Source organism: Pelmatolapia mariae, linkage group LG9, assembly GCF_036321145.2.
Source record: "Pelmatolapia mariae isolate MD_Pm_ZW linkage group LG9, Pm_UMD_F_2, whole genome shotgun sequence".
Lineage (NCBI taxonomy): Eukaryota > Metazoa > Chordata > Actinopteri > Cichliformes > Cichlidae > Pelmatolapia > Pelmatolapia mariae.
Window position 1 is genome coordinate 3,003,316 of NC_086235.1, and position 19,298 is coordinate 3,022,613.

The 19,298-nt window shown below is 44.8% G+C and overlaps 1 protein-coding gene across 3 annotated transcripts in view; it reads left to right on the top strand.

Moving 5' to 3' along the window:
- The window catches only part of fars2 (phenylalanyl-tRNA synthetase 2, mitochondrial), a 138,275-nt gene that overhangs the window by 85,318 nt on the left and 33,659 nt on the right, over window positions 1-19,298 (top strand). For all 3 annotated transcript variants that reach the window (XM_063484608.1, XM_063484607.1, XM_063484609.1), the window contains exons 8-9: window positions 5,514-5,674; window positions 11,364-11,539. In XM_063484608.1, coding sequence (XP_063340678.1) covers window positions 5,514-5,674; window positions 11,364-11,539 — 337 coding nt within the window. The remainder of the gene's footprint in view (window positions 1-5,513; window positions 5,675-11,363; window positions 11,540-19,298) is intronic.

The window sequence follows — 19,298 nt, forward strand, 5'->3', positions numbered from 1 at the left end:
CATTAACAGACAGCTATTTGAATGCCGCCACTCACAAATGTTTAGAAAAATAGCGGGATTACATCCCGAGCCTCTCCGCCCACTTCTCGCCGAGCGGCTGACCTCAGAAAATGAGTCTGAAAGCCGAATAACGGCCCGAGGCCATGCCGTTGCCGCCGCCGCCACACAGCTAATTGTTTTTGCAGATTTATGCAAAACAGATAAGAATCTAATCGCTCCCTGTCGGTCGGTGCTGCGTGTTCTTTGAGTTTCTTCACGGACTCGGTGGGACCCATAACAACCTGTTTTCGTGCAGCTGGAGCTGGTTGGTCTGTTGTTTTGCGTCTGTAAACTTTTTGGCAGCTCCGGCTGTTTGATGAAGACCAGAGGAAGAACCCGGTCCTGGTGCTGGTTTAATGAGCTGGGATTTGCAATCTTTCACTCCAGTTTCACTTTACAGCCACCACAGCACCCTGGAAGTGGCGCCAGGAGGTTTAGCGACGCACATTAAAGCAGTGCATGCTCGAGTGCTTTATTTGAGTATTTCCCATTTATGAAACTCCGGAGGAACTCCGTGTCCTCGGGAACACTGTGTGAAATCATAAACAAAATCCACAAATGGACTCCAAACTGGAGCTCGAACAGCATTTCAACCTTTTTCCTCCAACCGAAGTCCCGAGGGCAACAAGCTTTTACCTTTTATTAACAATGTCTGATTGGCTGATTACCTTCTCGCTCCATGTGACACAGCGGCCGGTCTAATCCAGTTAAAAGCCGTGAGCCGGTATTGATTTCACTGCTTAAATCCTCTTCAGCCACGCGGAGGAGGCGGCTCAGAGGGATTTGAAGCCTTCACATGTGAAACACGGACCTAACAAGATGGGATTAAAGTGGAGACGAGTGTTCCTGAAGGTGGACGCGCCGATCTGAAGCTCGATTCACCGGCAAACCTTCAGCATGAATCGATGACGAGCTTTTATCTTTGCTCTAATGTTGAGTTTGTCTAATGGAGCAAAGACAGAATTCAGACTGGAGATGGATTTTAAAGGGATTTATTCATTTATACAGTGACTGCTACCTCGAGCACTTTATATAGTAAAGATGCTGCAGTCATAATACTGTTCACCTGGTTAACATACAGTAATAAATGTATGAGCTGAGCTGGTGAACCTGGTTGGTGTCTGTGGGGGTTTTTCATTTAAACCACCAGTGAAGCCATCGTGTCCAGTTCCTTAACACAGCGGTTCCCAACGGACCGGCCTTTAAGGTGTGGCGGATAAATCTGACAAAATAAAACGATACGACCGAGACAAAAACTGTGATATTTTGCAAATATAATAATAAATGTGAATTCACTGTGTGATTGTGTAACTTTATTAGCAGCGTCCTCCTGAAATGCACCAACAACATTGAGAGTAACATCCTCCTCTCTGCCCCTTAATGCTCTCAGGTCGCTATGGTAACATGTAAGCATTTCTTTCAAAATAAGACACACAACTACAACACGGGAAAAGACCCAGGGAAACCGAGTTAACGATAAAAACCCTGAAAACCATCAATTTTACACCCGAGCCTCAACTCTCACAGCCCGGTACCAAACGACTCGGGGGTTGGAGACCACTGCTAAATACCTGCAGACGTCCAAAGGCCCGCCCATCAGCCTGCGTGCCACCCTGTGGTCACTGGTATAACAGATTCAGGCTGATTGTTTTCATTTCTTCATCTTTGAAACCAGAAGTGCCCTCTGTGACATCATCAGGGACTATAATGTACAAAGTCATGTTTTACCCTCTGGAGATGAGGCTTTTATTCTGAAGCAGCCGTTATCTGTGTTCCTGTTTCCTGCTGTTTTTACCCAGATCCGTGAAATGGTTTAGACTTTGGATGCTTTGTTTTATGTCGTTTCTGTGTCTTCAGTGTAAACTCTGTAGCTTAAGAGATGAGCACAGAGCCGGATTCTTCTTCTCCTCGGAGTTAAATCCCGGATGTTTTCCTCCCTCTGGATGAAAATTTTCCGCTCTTTGTTTCTTAAACTGTGGATTTCGATCCTGACGGGGTCATAGACTCTATTTCTGGAAGGTCTGTGCTTCAGAAAGGAAACAGGTTTGTCTCAATTAGTCTCCATCCCAGGGAGAGGAATGCCTTCCCTCTCATCTGGGTCCCAGGCCGAAATGCCTGAAATCCTCGGGTTTACCCATAATCCTTTATTCCACCGAGCGATTTTGCCCTTCGCTTTGACCTGCCTCGAAGCAGCTGAAGAGTTTTGTTCTGAAACGAAAAATCAGCCGTTTGAAAAGCATCTCGAGCACCGTGACTGACAGGAGGTGGTGACGGCGCACTCTTAAACTGACAGCGTCGGGCTCAGAGATCATTTCAGGTCATTTTAGAGTGTTTATGTAGAAAACATGAGTATGAACGTTTGAACTATTTAATCGACTCACTTTGCTCTGAGGTTTTGCTCTAGCTCAGGTTTTCAATAATAATAAATGTCAGACGTTCGATTTATGAAAGAAAAAAATACCTGATGACAGCGCTCCGACTGACACACCTGAACAGTCTCAGGTTTACAGCAGCCAGCGCTGCAGTTCCTCTGATGTCCAGCAGGGGCTCCAGCAGCGAGTCCGTCCCCCCACACTGCCATGTTAAAGCCTTACAGCAGAAATAAACATGCTTACACCCTGACAAAAAACTGTTTGGGCCTCTGTGTCTGTTTTACCACTTGATGTTTGGGGGCGTGGCCTCTTGGACTCACCTGTGGTAACTGGATTTCCTGAGCTTGACCCGTGGACCGTGTTCACGTCTGAGCTCCGGCTCTGAGGATCGAAATTCCAGGACTTTATTGGGATGTCTTCCACCCAAACAAACACCTGTGAGAGATTGGGGGCCGGTGCGGTCCACCTCTGACACTCGAAACATGAAATGTGGGAATGTTTTTAGGAGGAACGCTGTTCGTCTCTCCAGCAGAGTTTCACAGACTTGCAGAATCAATATTAAGCAGCACTACAGCTGTTTTGGCCGGCAGCCTGCTCTCTAGTCTCAGAGTGCAGTCCTGCTGGACTCGGTCTCTACCCCCGCTTATTACTGTGCAATCCATGGAAATTTATTTTCAGTTACAATTATGGCTTACAGCAATTATGGAAGCAACATAATCAAGATAGAGCAATTATTTCTCTGCATTCCTTTTTTGCAGTGCAGCTCTCATTGGCCTCCTGATTTTGTCCTCCTCTAAAGTCTCAAACTCTCTGCTGTCACGAGGAGCAGGTTTAGTTCAGCTCATAGTAAGGAGGACACTTTGATTAATGAGGACATGAGAAGACATCCAAAGGGCGAGTTATCACCTGATTAATCCTGATCAAAACGATGATGACTGTATCTGTTACTGTTATATTCCACCATGCTGATTTCCATCCATCCTCTGCTCTGTGAAGATAAACCTAAAGGAGTCTGAGGAGTCGGGCTCAGCTGCCCAAACTCTTGTTGGGCATTTTGTCTACACGTGGCTTAGTTTACACACAGGAGGAGGCGGACATACCTGCTGAAGTGCTGCAAAGCCACAAACAGCAGCTTTAGTCCATCTGCTGCCTTCAGGGAATCACACAGAGAGACCGGAGGAGAGCTTTCCCCTTCGATCAATGAAGTATCAAAAATAACTGAGGAAAGAGTGTGTGTGTGTGTGTGTGTGTGTGTGTGCGTGTGTGTTTGTGTGTGTGTGTGTGTGAGAGAGAGAGAGAGAGAGGGAGAGAGCGCAGGTGTGTGTGTGTGTGAGAGAGAGAGCACAGGTGTGTGTGTGTGTGTGAGAGAGCGCAGGTGTGTGTGTGTGTGAGAGAGAGAGCACAGGTGTGTGTGTTGTAGGCGGTCACATAAGGTTGTAATGATTTATTGACAGCATTAAGTTGAAGTCTTGAATAATAGAGAGGAGTCCACTGAAGTATCACACACACACACACACACACACACACACACACACACACACACACACACACACACACACGTATGCCTTCCTGTTATGGTGAGGACCAAACACAATGTCCTCACAATTCCTGAACCAAAGTATCAGAAAACCTCACAGACATCACGTGTCCTAACAAACGCTGCTGAAAACAAAAACAGGACAGTCTCACAGACCTGAGACCCCTGAGCAACCACAGGTCACTATAGGGTTAAATTCCCCAACAGGTCGGCAAGTAGTTGCAAAGGTGGTGCTGCACCAAAAGCTTCCTTGCAGTGTCTTTGGTCCATGTTGGATTGCTCCGGTCGCCCATGGTTTGTATGGAAGTTGCCGACTGCTCATGGAGCAGCAGTGAAACTGTGAAAAGTGCCACACAAACTAAAAAACAGGAACCATTGGAAAGTAAAGGTTCGGCTTTATGAACCCTGTTGGTCGGAGTGGTAATGATGACAAGTGTTTTTACGTATTGTTGCTGATTGGAGAGTAATTGGAAAGTTTGTGGAAACCACAGCCACTCCAACAATCTGCTCATGGCCAACACAATCACAGGAAGGGTTTTGGTGCGGTCCCCTCTTTATGAACGATTTCAGCCGCCAGCCTGGGGTCACCAACTAGTCTCCACTGAGGCCAAAGGAAGTCCTAAGGAAGAAGCTAACTGAACTTTCAGCATAAATATATGGTGTATGGAACAATGAGACATCCTTTATAATATACTTTTACATTTCTGTTGGATAAAATTTGCTATTATGATTCGAGCTGTCAAATCTTTGAGGTTTCTAAGCCTCACAGATCGTTTTGACTGGTCAAAATGTCCCCGTTTCTAAAAATACCCTCGGTGCTGAGATCTGTTCTTTCTGTAAATTGAGCGAGACGTGCTCAGACACTCTGCTTCCTCCTTTGTCCTCTCAGACTCTGATGACAGACCGGCTGCGTCGTGTTTGATTTAGGATGGTGTGGTGGTTCATCGGTAGTCCATGTTTTACCTAAAGGTGATGTAGATGGGGTCAGCATGGCCTCTCTTTGGACGAGGTCAGATGTGTTTGACACATTATTATAAAGAAGGACTAGAATAGAAATGAGTAATTTTAGGTTTGTGTTTCGTTGCGAGTTTAGAGTTTCAGAGACTGAAGCCTTCGGGTGATTGGATGCATATTTAGACTATAAGTGATCAGTGAGGGTCCTTTGCTTATTTGATGGTGAACCTTACGTCTTCGTCACTTCTTAAACGTGCTGTTGGGCCGACAGTGGGTGGAATATTTTTGCCATACTAACTTCAACGCCGTAAGACTGCTTTGATAAAAACAGTAGATTTTACCCCAGACAACCCGGGAGCTGCTGGTCTGTTTGGGGTTTTGGTGAAACGCTCCACCAAGTGCTTCTTTTTTGGTCTTAAACTGTTTTATTGCAGCGCTCTTCATCAGCACTCATTCATTCAGAGATCAGATGAAAGCGAGGTGCTAGACGGAGAAGTGTGATGCTTTTATTTTGTATGTATTTTCCACAGAGCACTTCCTCTGCCTGACTGACTAAGCGATTCGTTAGCTTGTCTGTTGACGGCTGTTTCCTGTGTTCTGTGTTTGTGCAGCGGGGGCGGAGGACAAGCTGGGCTGGGCGTTCGGTCTGGGCCTGGAGAGGCTGGCGATGGTCCTCTACAGCATCCCGGATATCCGGCTGTTCTGGAGTCAGGACGAGCGCTTCCTCAAACAGTTCAGAGTTCAGGACATCCACCAGCCCATCTGCTTCCAGGTAGACACAAACATCACACCTGAGTGGAAGAGGAGCAGATTTTCACAAATAAACACGATCCCATCCTAAAGACGGATGAACGTACCGACTGCAGAATGAAAGAGCTAAAGTCTGTTTTCCATTCTCTTTCTTCTCCATCCTTATTTTCTTTTCTTTCCTGTTCTGTTTACTTCCCTTCCTCTCCTTTGTCCTTTCCTTTCACTTCTTGTTTCCTTTCACTCAGTAATGAAAGTTCTTCCGCTTGCCCTTAATTTGATCTTGTTTCCTTTTGTTTCAGTCCCATTATTTTGCTTTCGTCACCTTATCTTTTTTTCCCTCCTCTCTTCACTTCTCTCCTCATTTCCCTTCGTCCATTCGTTTCATTTCCATTTTCCTTTGTCCTCCTCTGCTTCCTGTTTACCCTCCGTGCAGTCTTATTGTGTCTCTGCTTCACTGAGTGTTCAGTCATCTCTTCAGATACATCACCGTGTCTGTGTTTGTGTGTTCATCACTAACCTGTAATAACTGCTGGCTCGGTTAGTTTACCTTCAGATGCAATAACGAGCCCGAGTCTCTCGTAATAAAAACAATCTTCTACCGTCGTGAATTAATTCACAAATGCAGAAATTAATTTGCCGTTAACAACGTTCTCCTTGTTATACAGACACCGTTTAAAAAAGCTGCAAACAGATTGTTTCTTATTTGTGGGCCGTGGTGATCGAGAGTCGCACATACTTCCTACCAGCCAATGACAAAGCAGCAGCCCACCTACCTGTAACCACACTTTACACCCTCACTCCGTGTGTGTGTGTGTGTGTGTGTGTGTGTGTGTGTGTGTGTGTGTGTGTGTGTGTGTGTGTGTTCTTGCCTCTTAACCTCATGCATAAAACATTTTGACAGTGGGGGCTCACATCAGCCGGCACCAGTCACTTCCACTGACCCCACCATCATCAACACACACACTGTGGGGTGTGTGCAGGTTCACACAGCGGTTACTCCGTCCCCACTAAAGGTGCTTTTTGTCGACTCTCGTCTTCACTAATAAAGAACATTTCAAGTGACTGTTGGAGGGCAAAGAGGAGAAAAGAGAGGAGGAAGATGAAGAGGAGGGATGGTGGGGGTGGACGAGGCAGAAAACGGATGGAGGGAGGAAGCAGGGAACGAGGAATAAATGAGGCGAGACGTAGGACAGAGGAAAGAAGAGGATAAGAATAGATGCAGAATCTGACTAAATGCAGTTATTTGAATAAAAGATTTTTAGATGTAAAAAAAAAAAAAAAAAGGATTGAGTGAAATGTAAGGTGAGAGAAAGTAGGGGGTGACATTAGTGAGGAAAAATGAGAGACAAAACACAGCTTTAATGGAAAAAAATATACTGAAGCGAGTTTGAGGAAGTGATTAAAAAAAGAAATGCTTGAAATAAATAAGAGAAATAAAGTGGGGAAAAAGGAAAAAGAGGGAAAACAGATTAAAGTGTGTCAGGAAAACAGGCAACAGAGGAAAATTTAAATGACTAAAGAGGCACCAAAGTTTGAGAGGGGAGAGTGGAGGAGGAACGATTAAATGGAAGAAACAAAGTGCTGAAAGATACTTTAGTAAGAATGAAGAAGAGAGAGAGGAGGCGCTGGAAGGGTGGTTTGTGAAAACAACGATATGAACCAGTGTCACGTTATCCAAACACAGCGTCTTTGAACCATTTCACAACACGTGTTCATCGCACTCAGCCAACCAATGCTAAACCTTCATTCACAATGAAAAGCAGCCAATAACCGCTGTCCAATCAAACCACTTGCCTAGCTAGCAAAGAAGTCACCCAACTTCCTTAACATCCAACCAACAAACCAAAAAACTGAACCGAGCAGAGAGCACCTCCCTCCATTGTACAGCTAATATCTGCCTGTATTTACCCCACCTAACTACCAGCTGACCTACACAATCTTTCTTCGTTGTCAGCCAACCAATCCCATCCCTTCACCAACAATGAAAAAGAGCAGCTGATGACCAACCAACTTCATTATCCAGTCTACCAACTTACCTTAATACCCAACAAACCAATCAAACATTTGAAGAACTGCTGCCTTCCAAAGTAGCAGTTCTTCAAATCGTCACCTACCTGGCGGCCCAATCACGTCCCTGTTTAACCTTACCTTCCTACCACCTGACCCTGATGACCTTTATTTCTAGCGGGCGGACCAATCTTCTACTTTTAGCACCAATGAAACATGCAACGAAAGACCCACTGACCTCTTTATCCGACAGCCACCAAACTAGCAAACAAACCAAACAACCAGTTGATCTGTGAACTACCGCCTTCCACAGTACAAGTGATGGCTGAAATCACGTGCACGGTACTTTCAGAACTTATCTGGACCACTACTGTTTTGTGCTTTTGTGACAGAATCAACAAAATTTTACTCTTAAGCTGAAATTTGTCAGCTCACATGGACAAATATTCACTCAGTTTATGTCGTCCTCTGAATGAGTCGGCTGGTAATAATCTCCTTTAGGTTATAATCTTACTTCATTTTCTTTTGATCTGAACAAACTGAAGGAAACGACAGGAAATAAACTGTAAATAACGGCCCACAGTGAGTGCATTCAATAAAGGTTTAACTGTATCTGACAAATTACAATAAACACATAATCAGTGTTGTTAAGTTGAAGACGTGAGGAGTGAGGGAGCGAGGAGCGACCCTGCTGTCCTCCTGCTGTCCTCCTCACAGCCCTGTAAGTTTTATTGATGAACTCTGTTTCTCCAGAGGGGCCCGGGGAGCATGGCTCATCTCCTGCCCAGGGTCAGTTCACCTCTCCTGGGCCGAGGCTCTCCAGCTCTCCCCCCTAAAGCCTTTACTGGCCCCCACATCCACAGGTAATGAACTGTGACCGCCCAGGGCCTAACAGGAAATAGACTGCTTGGGTGTCGGTGTGTATGTTTGTATACGCACACACACAAACGGCTTCAGGGAGCTGTGCAGTGCCACTAAACTATTATAGTGTAAACAGACGGCTCACCTCCCTCCATACGTCTGCACAGTATGGTCAGAAATATGTGGATACTTCTCTCCTCACCTACCACCTGCTGTGCCAAAGTCTTTCACTGATGCTCGACTGAGTATAAAAATATCAAATGAGACTCGTTCTTCTCTCTGTGCCTACCAGTTTTACTTCTGTCCTCTACTGAAATATTTATGAAGTCTACGAAAAGCACCTAATAAATAAATGTTACAACTTTACAAATAGATGAATAAATAAAGTTAGGTTTCCAGTTCATTTATAATTAACTAACACTTACCAAAATCAGCCAATCAGTTACTTATCTGCTTGCCCAACCAGCAACCCAACCAACTAACCTATCTAACCAACCAACCACCTACTTTAAGACGTCACTTTTTCTCAAACCTGTATACCCAGCAAACCAACCAACGTTTACCTGCCAACCAACTGTCCAATAGGCCCCTTTCTTGCTAACCAGCCAACCTTTCATCTACCTACCTTCCTAGTTACCTAACCAAGCAATTGCCTGCCTGTGTAACCAACCATTTACCTACCTGCCTGTCTGTGTAGCTGTCTACACAGCTAACCAGTTATTGTCTATGTTCCTTCACAACCAGCCATCTACCTTGCAAACCAGCCAACCAACGACTTGTCTTAAACTGCAACAAACAAACTAACCACTAATTGACTTTTTTGTCTAACTAATCACCTACATGTGCAGGCAACTAACCAACCACTACCTAAACCAACAACTTACAGCTAACTGGTGATACCTTTCATCCTGGGTAACAAACCAGAAATCTACCAACCACCAACTGACTGTCCAACCAATGTCAAGCCTTCACTGACAAAAAACCAAACAGCAGCTAACTGATCCATCACTGAACCACCTGCCTTCCTCCTGTAGTTAACTAAAGTAAACTAGTCTTTGATAACATATGAAACAAACTGACCAACCAACTGATCACCTTGCTGTTCTTTACCTCCACCTTTGAATTGAGCTAACTACAGTCCAGTTTCTACAGAAGATAACTAAATAACATTAAGTCGGCATATTTCACTTTTCCTTGTTTTGTTCTGACTTTTGTTTCAAAGGTGGAAAAACCAGTGTCACACAGATTGATGTGTCTCAATGAATAGCATTAAGATGGAGAGAAAATTAAGAAAATATCATTCAGGAGCAGGAATAACAGCAGCTTCCCCTGCTTCTCTCACTCTGTGTAAGTTATTCTGAGCATAATAAACAAGTGACAGATGATAGGAATCTCTCCTTCAGTCTGTCGCTGCATAAAACATCACATTTATTCTGTCGTCCCGATAAAGTTTTAATGTGTTATTGTCTTTGTGTTTTACTCTCTGCTGCACTTTCTCCTCTTTCTTCCTACAGTCGGGCTGTTTCTCTTCTCCACTTTCTGTCACATTTCTTCTTCTGTTATTCTTAAGTTCTTTTTTGTTGCTTGAATCTGCACTTTCAGCTCATTTTTATTCACCTCCTCTCTCAATCTCTGCAGTTGATGTGCTGATTACCCCTTCAGTCCTTACATCTTTGTGTTTATGCTTGATTTCCTTTGAAATTCTAATGAGTCTCCAGTCCAAATATCCCATAAATGTACATGTACGAAAACTAATCAATGTGGTGCACAAAGTAAAATTTCAACATCTTTGAGGATCATTAATAACTCATAATGTGTTATTGTGAAATTAAACTATTCTTCAGGGCCTAAACATCAGCCACAAATAACCTCAGCCACGCTTCTGCACATAATAAATGAATCCAGATGAAGACAAAACTAAAACCACAGCGAACCAGCAGAAAAACAGCGTTATGCCACATTAGCACTGAATCCATTAAACATAAAACTATTACAAATATAATCCATCATATAGTTTGCAACTATTAAGTGGGTGCATTAATTATCATTGCATTATTTAGTTAAAATATATTAATGCTGAGCAACCAGTTCCCTATGACCTAGCTACCCATCCACCCTCCTAACTACTTACACAACCAGCCTGCCAGCCAGCCTCTCTGCTAGCATGGCTAACCAGTTACATACCTGCCAGTCTACCTGTGCAAACAACCAACTGCATGCCTGTCAATTAAGGACTCACCTACATTCATCTACCACCTTTGCAACCAACCAATCTGTGTACCTGCCAGCATGGCTCATCACTTACTTAACTACACAACCAACCAATTCCTTGCCTGCTTACTTACTTTGATAACTAACCAGTTAAGTTCCCACCCATGTAGACACTTAACCAACTACCTAGCTACATACTTGTATGGCTAACTAATTAAGTAATTAATTAACTACCAATCTAAACAACCAATTCCTTTCCTTTGCTTTACTACGCAACCAACTAATTGCTTTCCCACCCACCTATGTACATGACTAACCAATCATGTGATTACCAGCCTATGCAATAAACCAGTTCCCTACCTTCCTGTTTGGGTAATCAATTACTCACCTACACGACTAAATAATTGCCTGCCTAGATAACTAACCACTATTTAATGAACCAATCAAGTGCCCACCTACTTACCTCCATGGCTAATCAGTTACTTACCTAAGCAACCAACTATCTATCGAAACGATGACCCAATCATGTGCCTAGCTCTGTTTTTCAGGGACTTTTTTATAAAGAGAAATTATCAGTGAACATTTTTAAGTTGAGCTGTCAGTCATTGTTGTTTTATACGTTTGTTTTTCAGCCGCTCAGTAAGTACCCACCTCTCCACAACGACATCTCCTTCTGGCTGCCGGACAGCAAAGAGAGCGAGGCAGGCAGAGAGAGCTTCACGGAGAACGACTTCTACGAGCTGGTGCGCTCCATCGGAGGAGACCTGGTGGAGAAAGTGTCTCTCGTGGACGATTTCACACACCCAAAGTAAGAAAACCCATCCACAAAATCAAAGTTTGATTGGATTACACTGCAGTTGCCCTTTAACCCAGGAAATAAGTGCAGTGGTTCATCTTTTTATGTCCTAATGAGAGAAGGAACAGCTCTGAAACACTGCAAATACCACTGAGGGTCAGTAACTGCTGGCTCTTTTTGCACAGGTCATTATGGTGTTATTGGCTAAATTCCCTCCTCCTGCTCAGAGTGCTGCTGGTACACCCTGTGATTAAGCAAACATCAGCCGCGGCCGGGGTGACTGTCTTTATTGATATCCCAGGTTGAGAGTGATTAACAAGCTGTTTGGTTGTGAGGGACCAGGAGCTTCGATGAACTCGGTGCTTGTGTTGCTTTGGTTCATTTGTGATATAACAAATATTTGAGGGTATTTGCTGGTGGAGCAGATCTGTATTTACCACAGATAGAGACTATCAAAGAATTACTATGCCATTATTGATATGCCATTTTAGCATTAAAGCCTCTTACTGTGATGCTAGCTCTGAGCTTTAGTCGGGTTTCTAAGCTAGCTGGCATCAAGAGCTGCAGTCCACTCTGAGTTTAGTAGCTCCTTATATAATAATAATATTTGAAAACTCAAAGGACTGCAAAAGGTGCTTTTAACTGCACATCTCTTATCATGAAATGCACAAAATACATCAAGCAAACAGCATCCTGCCGCTTCTTGCTGTGGTTGTAGTCCAGTTATTGTTATGCTAACTGCTAGTTCTCTAATGCATCATGTTAGCATTGTGCTAAAAGTGCAAACCAATAAGTGGGTAGTTCCTATTCACTGTTCATTCATCTTTAACTGCCTATCCAATTCAGGGGGCTGGAGCCTATCACAGCGATCACATGGTATGAGGTGAGGTTACACCTGGACAGGTTCACACTCACATCCACACCTACAGCCCCCAAGTGCTAACCACTGCACCGCTGTGCTGCTCCCATAGACTCTGTTACATGGAACTGATGCAGGTGACGCTAAGGCAGAAGTGCTTCAAACCTGCATTGCATTTATTGGCCAGCAGGGGGTGAATGTACAAACTTGCATGGAAAAATAGCCCTCACTTTATGACCTCATGATGAGTTCATGGTCACAGCCATGAGTTTATCTTTGTGAATCCAAAGCCAAGTTCATTTTTTAAATTTCGTCCCATTAGAGTGAAATCAGTCATATCTGCCCTCACTCATCACAGCCTTTTCAAAACACTCAGGAGCCACTAACCAATGGGCTACATCTTTTATTTACAGTCTATGGAGTTGCTATCAGAGAGTCACCTGCACGGCGTGGCCCAGAGGGACTATAGAGCCTCTACACCGCAGAGGCTTAGAGTCAGCAGTAAAGTACTTATCGTAAAGTAAATATAGGATCAGAAACCAACGATGAAAAAACAAAAACTGCAGGAAAAAAAATGAAAACCAGAAAATAAGAAGGAAAAAGTAACAAAAGCAGAGAAACAGGAGCAAAGGTCATCCTCTCTGTGGTGCTGCTGAAGGCCGGTGACTGATGGCAGAGTCATCGGTTCTACACACACACACACACACACACACACACACACACACACACACACACACACACACAAACTCACACACACCTATTTGTACTGTAAAAAGTGCCAGTTTACTCTGAATGACAATGATAATCAACACTCACACACACACGCACACTCACACACACACACAGCTGTCCTTGGCGTGCACCTTCAAGTCTGCAGTGCCTGCTGTTGACATCTCATTTTTTAGGAAGTACGAGTGTGTGTGTGTGTGTGTGTGTGTGTGTGTGTGTGTGTGTGTGTGTGTGTGTGTGTGTGTGTGTGTGTAAAGGGCAGCAGTGGGAGGTTGGTACCTTATGGCTGAGAACTCCACATCACTGTAACACACACACACACACACACACACACACACACACACACACACCCGACCTTGTGTTGGTGTGTGTGCAGCGAGGGCCCTGCAGTGCGTAAAAATGTCCTACACTATTCATCTTTCAGCATTTTAATGTCTTTTAAATAGCGACCTTTTCCCCCACAGAGCGCGCACACACACACACACACACACACACACACACACACACACACACACACACACACACACACACACACACACAAACACACACACACTCTTACATTAATACCCAGTGACTCTTGTGTTGCAGCTAATGGGCAGAGAGGTGAGAGGCCCAAACCTGAAGCCAGAGCAGCGTTTCAGAGTGAGATTTCAGAGTTCAGCTAAATCGCTGCAGACAGTGGATTAACTTACACCTGCAGTGAACTTTCACAGACAGATCCGAACATTTGGTGCCAAAACGTCCGGAAAGAGCTGACCTTTGCTGGAGCGCTGCAAATAGATGAAGCGTTTCAATTAGCTGCAGCGTCCAGGTTTGTTTAACCTCCACGGCAGACGTGCAGACGACAGCTTTGAGAAAGAAACTGTAGAAATCTTTTCTTCTTTTTCACACGTGAATTAACATCTACACCGGTGTGGACGTTAACCATTCTGGAAGAAATCTATAATCAGCGATGTCCTCGCTGTTATTTCCAAAACAAGCTGATGCTAACCTGCTAGCCCCGTCTACTTCCACCACGGTGTTTCCTCTGCCTGCTGACCGGCTCACCAGCCTTCAGGTGTATGACTGCACGTGAGAAATAACTTCTTGGGTCTAAAAATGTGTGTGTTCAGCAGGCGGCTGAAGCACACCAAACCCTGACAGGCACAGAGACTGGTTTGCAACCTCCCAACAACCACTAGTTGCTGGGGAAAATGATTCCCAACCAGTTGGTGTATGGTTGCTGGAGGAACAGACGGCTGCAGCAGAAACGTCCCTGTGTTAGCTTTGATGCTGTCGCCTGCAGTTTGCACGGAGACGCCAACTTGTCTGCAAACACTCGCCAACTAGAGTCCAAAGAAGTCTCCGGGGTCCTCGTCTGTAGGCCTGGTGATCGAGGCCTCACATTTCTGTGGGCGGGTTTTCTGCTGAAAGCGTTTCCACTTCAGGTGTGGACTGAAATAAAGTGTCCATGAATCCAAGCTCAGCCCAAACAAAGCTGCTGTAACGCAGTCAGCATCCCGAGATCGTTGGAGACTTTAATTTTGACTTTACTCATATTGGCCGCTGCTCACCACAGTAATCCAACACCCCTGCTAGTTATACTAACAATCAAGTTTCCAGGGAAAGTGGTCTCTGTTTGCCTACAGACTCTCCCATTGGCTGGTTTCTATATACATTTTCTTATCTGAAAAATGATCATCTGTGCAGCTTCACTCTCACGATATTTTTCCCAGAGTCGGAGCTGAATTTGGCAAAAAGCAAACGAACCTTTTCAGTATGCTGCCCTCTTTTTCCCGGGAATAATCAGGAGGAGCTGAAACTGTTGGAGCTCGTTAGTGCGGGAGTTTGAGTCGACTGTAAAAGTTGTCCTGGTCGGTGTGGTTGCTCTGGATGTTGCCACAACATTGTTGCCTCTCAGCCAGGTCACTCTCAGACTTTTCATTTATTCACAAACACACAGCTGCAGTTTGTATTGAGCATTTCAGGGACTTATTTTCTGTGGAGGATGAGCGGTGCGCTACACTGATGCACGTTTGTTTAAATAATCCAGAAAATGAAGGTGCAGCACACAAGTCAAGGATTTTCTAGAGAAAAGCTTTTATTTTGAAGGAGCTGGGGCTCCTGTTTGGGACAGGCAGATAAAGTGAGCGGAGTCAGAGTGAGGCTGGGAGACAAAGGGAGCGAGCGGCAGGAAGAGGTTTTGGGGGAAAAACAGGTGCAATGCAGGTGTTTTATGCAGCACTAATCAACGAGCTGATAACTGCAATTAAGAGCGTGAAACTTTCCCTCCACCATCATCATCATCATCATCATCAGGCTGCGAGGCGACCGAGCGTCTACGGGTGGAGGCGGGAGACACGAGTGTGAGCCATCAGCAGACAAATGACAGCGTGTGGGGGAGAGGGGGGAGGTTAGGGAGGAGGAAAGGTGCAATGCAGGTGTTTCGTGCAGCACTAATTTAAGGAGACAATCCAAAAACCAAAAGTATGTGGACAGCGGCTTTACCGCCCGACGTTTAAAAACCACCAGGAAGGACTCGGACATTTTCCTCCAGTGTGTGTTTATAGTTTATAATAATTACAGCTCACTGGTGAGAAATAGAAACATTTAAATTAGTTTAAACGATCAGCTGATTTTCCATTTAAAGAAATTTGATTGGTAGTGATTTAAAAAAATGTTTCAGGGTTTTGCCTCCAATGATGCATATTTCAGACAAACACGTTCATCGGTGTGTCATCGTAGGTCACACAGTCCACGGATGGACTGGTATTTTTCCAGTATGATTGATGTACTCTGAATACCAACACATCGGCTTCCTGGTGTCACATGATGCTACCACATGTCATCTTCTCAGCCTCTGCACGCCATCAGGATGTGAGTGACGCTGCACAGACTGATCGCCTCCGTTTGGCTGGACGGTGAACGCAGCATTAAAAATCTCACTTCTGTGCTCGGAGTCGACAGCTACGCCGTTAACCCATTACATCATCGTGCGTCAGACACGTCAGGAAGACGGCGAGGTGTCAAAGACGGCGAGGTGTCAAAGAGGAGACCAACACAGCTGCCGAGCCTGACGATGATTGGATGAAGACGGTCTGCTGCTCAGATGTTTCTCACATCATTCGATGGATACGGGATCATTTCCATATTTCAACATCCACAAACAACTTTTGTGCCTTTGTTTAAGTTCAGCCATCAAAAACACCTGAAGTCTGTCTGCGCCCTCAGCCCTCACACCTGTACAGGTGCATTAATGATACTGATGATCAAAGCACTGCAGGTGTGTGTGAATGGATAGAAAGGTGTCCCAGAAGAGCATAAATATGGGAGGGAAAAGCTAAATTTGGATGCAAAGGTGGAAAAACTGAGCCGTCAGATTAATTCTGTTTGCTCCCAGACGTTCGGTGATTTATTGAGCTTTTATTCTTTTCCCAGAGTAAAGTCTCCGAAAGACAAACTGAACATTTATTCCGTGTTAACGTATTCACCCTTTCCAACCCCGGCTCCCTCCCTCTCTGCTCTCCCTGCTGTGACAGATCGCTGCTCTGCCTCGGCTGTCATTAGTCAGCATATTAAATTTTGCTAACAGCCCGAACTGGATCCAGAAAAAGTGATGAGGAAGCCGAGACTGTTCTCGTCAGAAACACGAACCGGCCGTCAGAGACTCGCTTTAACCCCGCCGCGCCGCCGTCTCCGCCTGCGTCACCTCAAACCAATCAGTGTTTAATAAGTGCCCCCGCTGATCGATGCTCGTCTGTCGCAGTGATTTACAATAAAGGTGTGTGATGCTGAGCTGAGAGGGTCGACTCTCCCAGGAGGAGCTTTACCTTTACTGACTTTATATTTACAAGAGGAGCAGACACTGATCAGCAGCTACACTGAACCCACCTGAGCACACTTTACACACGTTTATAGGAGCGTATGAACGTTTAAGATGACAGAAATGCTGGTTGTACATCACAGATGTGAGAGGATAAACAGGATATTCCAGTGTGAGGATATGAACACACATCCTTTCATTATTAGACTTAAAGTGCTGTTTAATGCTCCTAATATTTAAAATATTACATTAGTAATTCTGTTGTACACACTTAATGCAAATGTTTATTTACCTTTATTTCTTTTTATCCAATTTTTCTTTTATTTATTTTTCAGTTAAATTTTATTTATCTGTCATTGCTTCACAACAACATTGGTCTGAAGCTTTTTATAGATTTTAAAGCAAAGACCCCACAATGTCAAAGAGAAGACCCCAACATCATACAATCATTGGGGAGGAAGAACTCCCGTTTAATAGGAAGAAACCAGAGACAGGTACTAGAGGCCAAGGTAATGCCATCCAGAGTAAGAATCTGGTTAGATACCATATTTCTAAGATTTTCAGGGCCGAGTACAATAACCTCAGTTTGATCTGAATTAAGAAGAAGAAAGTTAGCGGCCATCCAGGTCTTTATGTCTTTAAGACATTCCTGCAGTTTAACTAATTGGTGTGTGTTACCTGGCTTCATGGACAGATAGAGCTGAGTGTCATCTGCATAGCAGTGTAAATTTATGCTATGTCTTCTAATGATGCTGCCTAAGGGAAGCATGTATAATGTAAACAGAATTGGTCCTAGCACTGAACCCTGTGGAACTCCATAATTAACCTCAGTGTGTGAAGAGGACTCTTCATTTACATGCACAAATTGGAGTCATTAGATAGATATGATTTTTAAACTTTGTTGTGTTTATTTTGTGGAAATACAGAAATGAGTGTAAAATTAAAATGATAAATTAATAAAATTAAAACCTAAATAGAAACGTTAATAAATGGGTGAAAAAAACAAATAACCCACGATATGTGAAATCCGCAAAGTAGCCAACTTTATTTTTTACAATTATTACAGATGTTTTAAGGCAGTTAAACCCCTCACTACACACTTTATACACTTTTCTCAGACAGGCGTGAACATTTTCACACTTTTCTCTCTTGTTAAAGTTCAAACGTTCGTAGAAAAATAAGTCCAGTATTATAGAGTGAAACCAAACGCACCCGCAGGTGACCCGCAGGGTGGAGCAACAGATTGACAACCCTCGGAGTATGTGGCAGGGACTAAACACGATCACAGACTTTAGAGGGAAAACCAGCACACCGCAGACCACGGCCTCTCTGTGTGAGGATCTAAACGTATTCTACGCTAGATTCGACACAGCGAACACCATGAGACCGGACAGTGTGCGCACCGCGGATGACGTCAGTGCGCACACTGTGTCTGAGGAGGATGTGCGGAAGTGCTTCAGGAGGGTGAACGCACGCAAAGCTACTGGTCCGGACGGGATTCCCGGCCGCGTCCTCAAGTCATGCGCGGCTCAGCTGGCTGGAGTGTTTACACACATCTTCAACCTTTCCCTCTCTCTGTCTGTAGTCCCAGCCTGCTTCAAAATGGCCACCATCGTCCCTGTACCCAAATCCTCCACCATCTCCTCATTGAACGACTGGCGACCCGTAGCCCTGACCCCCATCGTGAGCAAATGCTTCGAGAAGCTGGTCAGGGACTTCATCTGCTCTGCACTACCCGACTCACTGGACCCTCTACAGTTCGCATACCGCCACAACAGGTCCACTGATGATGCCATAGCCCTGACACTCCATGCTGCCCTGTCACACCTGGAGAAGAGAGACACGTATGTGAGAATGCTGTTTGTAGATTACAGCTCAGCATTCAACACCATCGTTCCCTCGAAGCTGGACAGGAAACTGCAGGATCTAGGACTGAGCAGCTCCCTCTGCAGCTGGATCCTTAACTTCCTGTCTGACAGACGCCAAGTGGTCAGACTGGGCAGCACCACCTCATCCCCCATCACACTGAACACTGGTGCTCCACAGGGGTGTGTACTGAGCCCTCTCCTGTACTCACTCTACACCTACGACTGCACGGCCACTAGAAACTCCAACATCATTGTGAAGTTTGCGGACGACACTACAGTGGTGGGTCTTATCACCAACGGTGATGAGACGCCCTACAGGGAGGAGGTCAGCGCCCTGACCCACTGGTGTCAAGACAACCATCTCACCCTCAACGTCGCAAAGACAAAGGAGTTGATAGTGGACTTCCGGAGGTGCAGAGGAGTACACACCCCCATCACCATCAACGGCGCCGCTGTGGAGAGAGTGAGCAGCTTCCGCTTCCTTGGTGTACATCTGGCTGAGGATCTTACGTG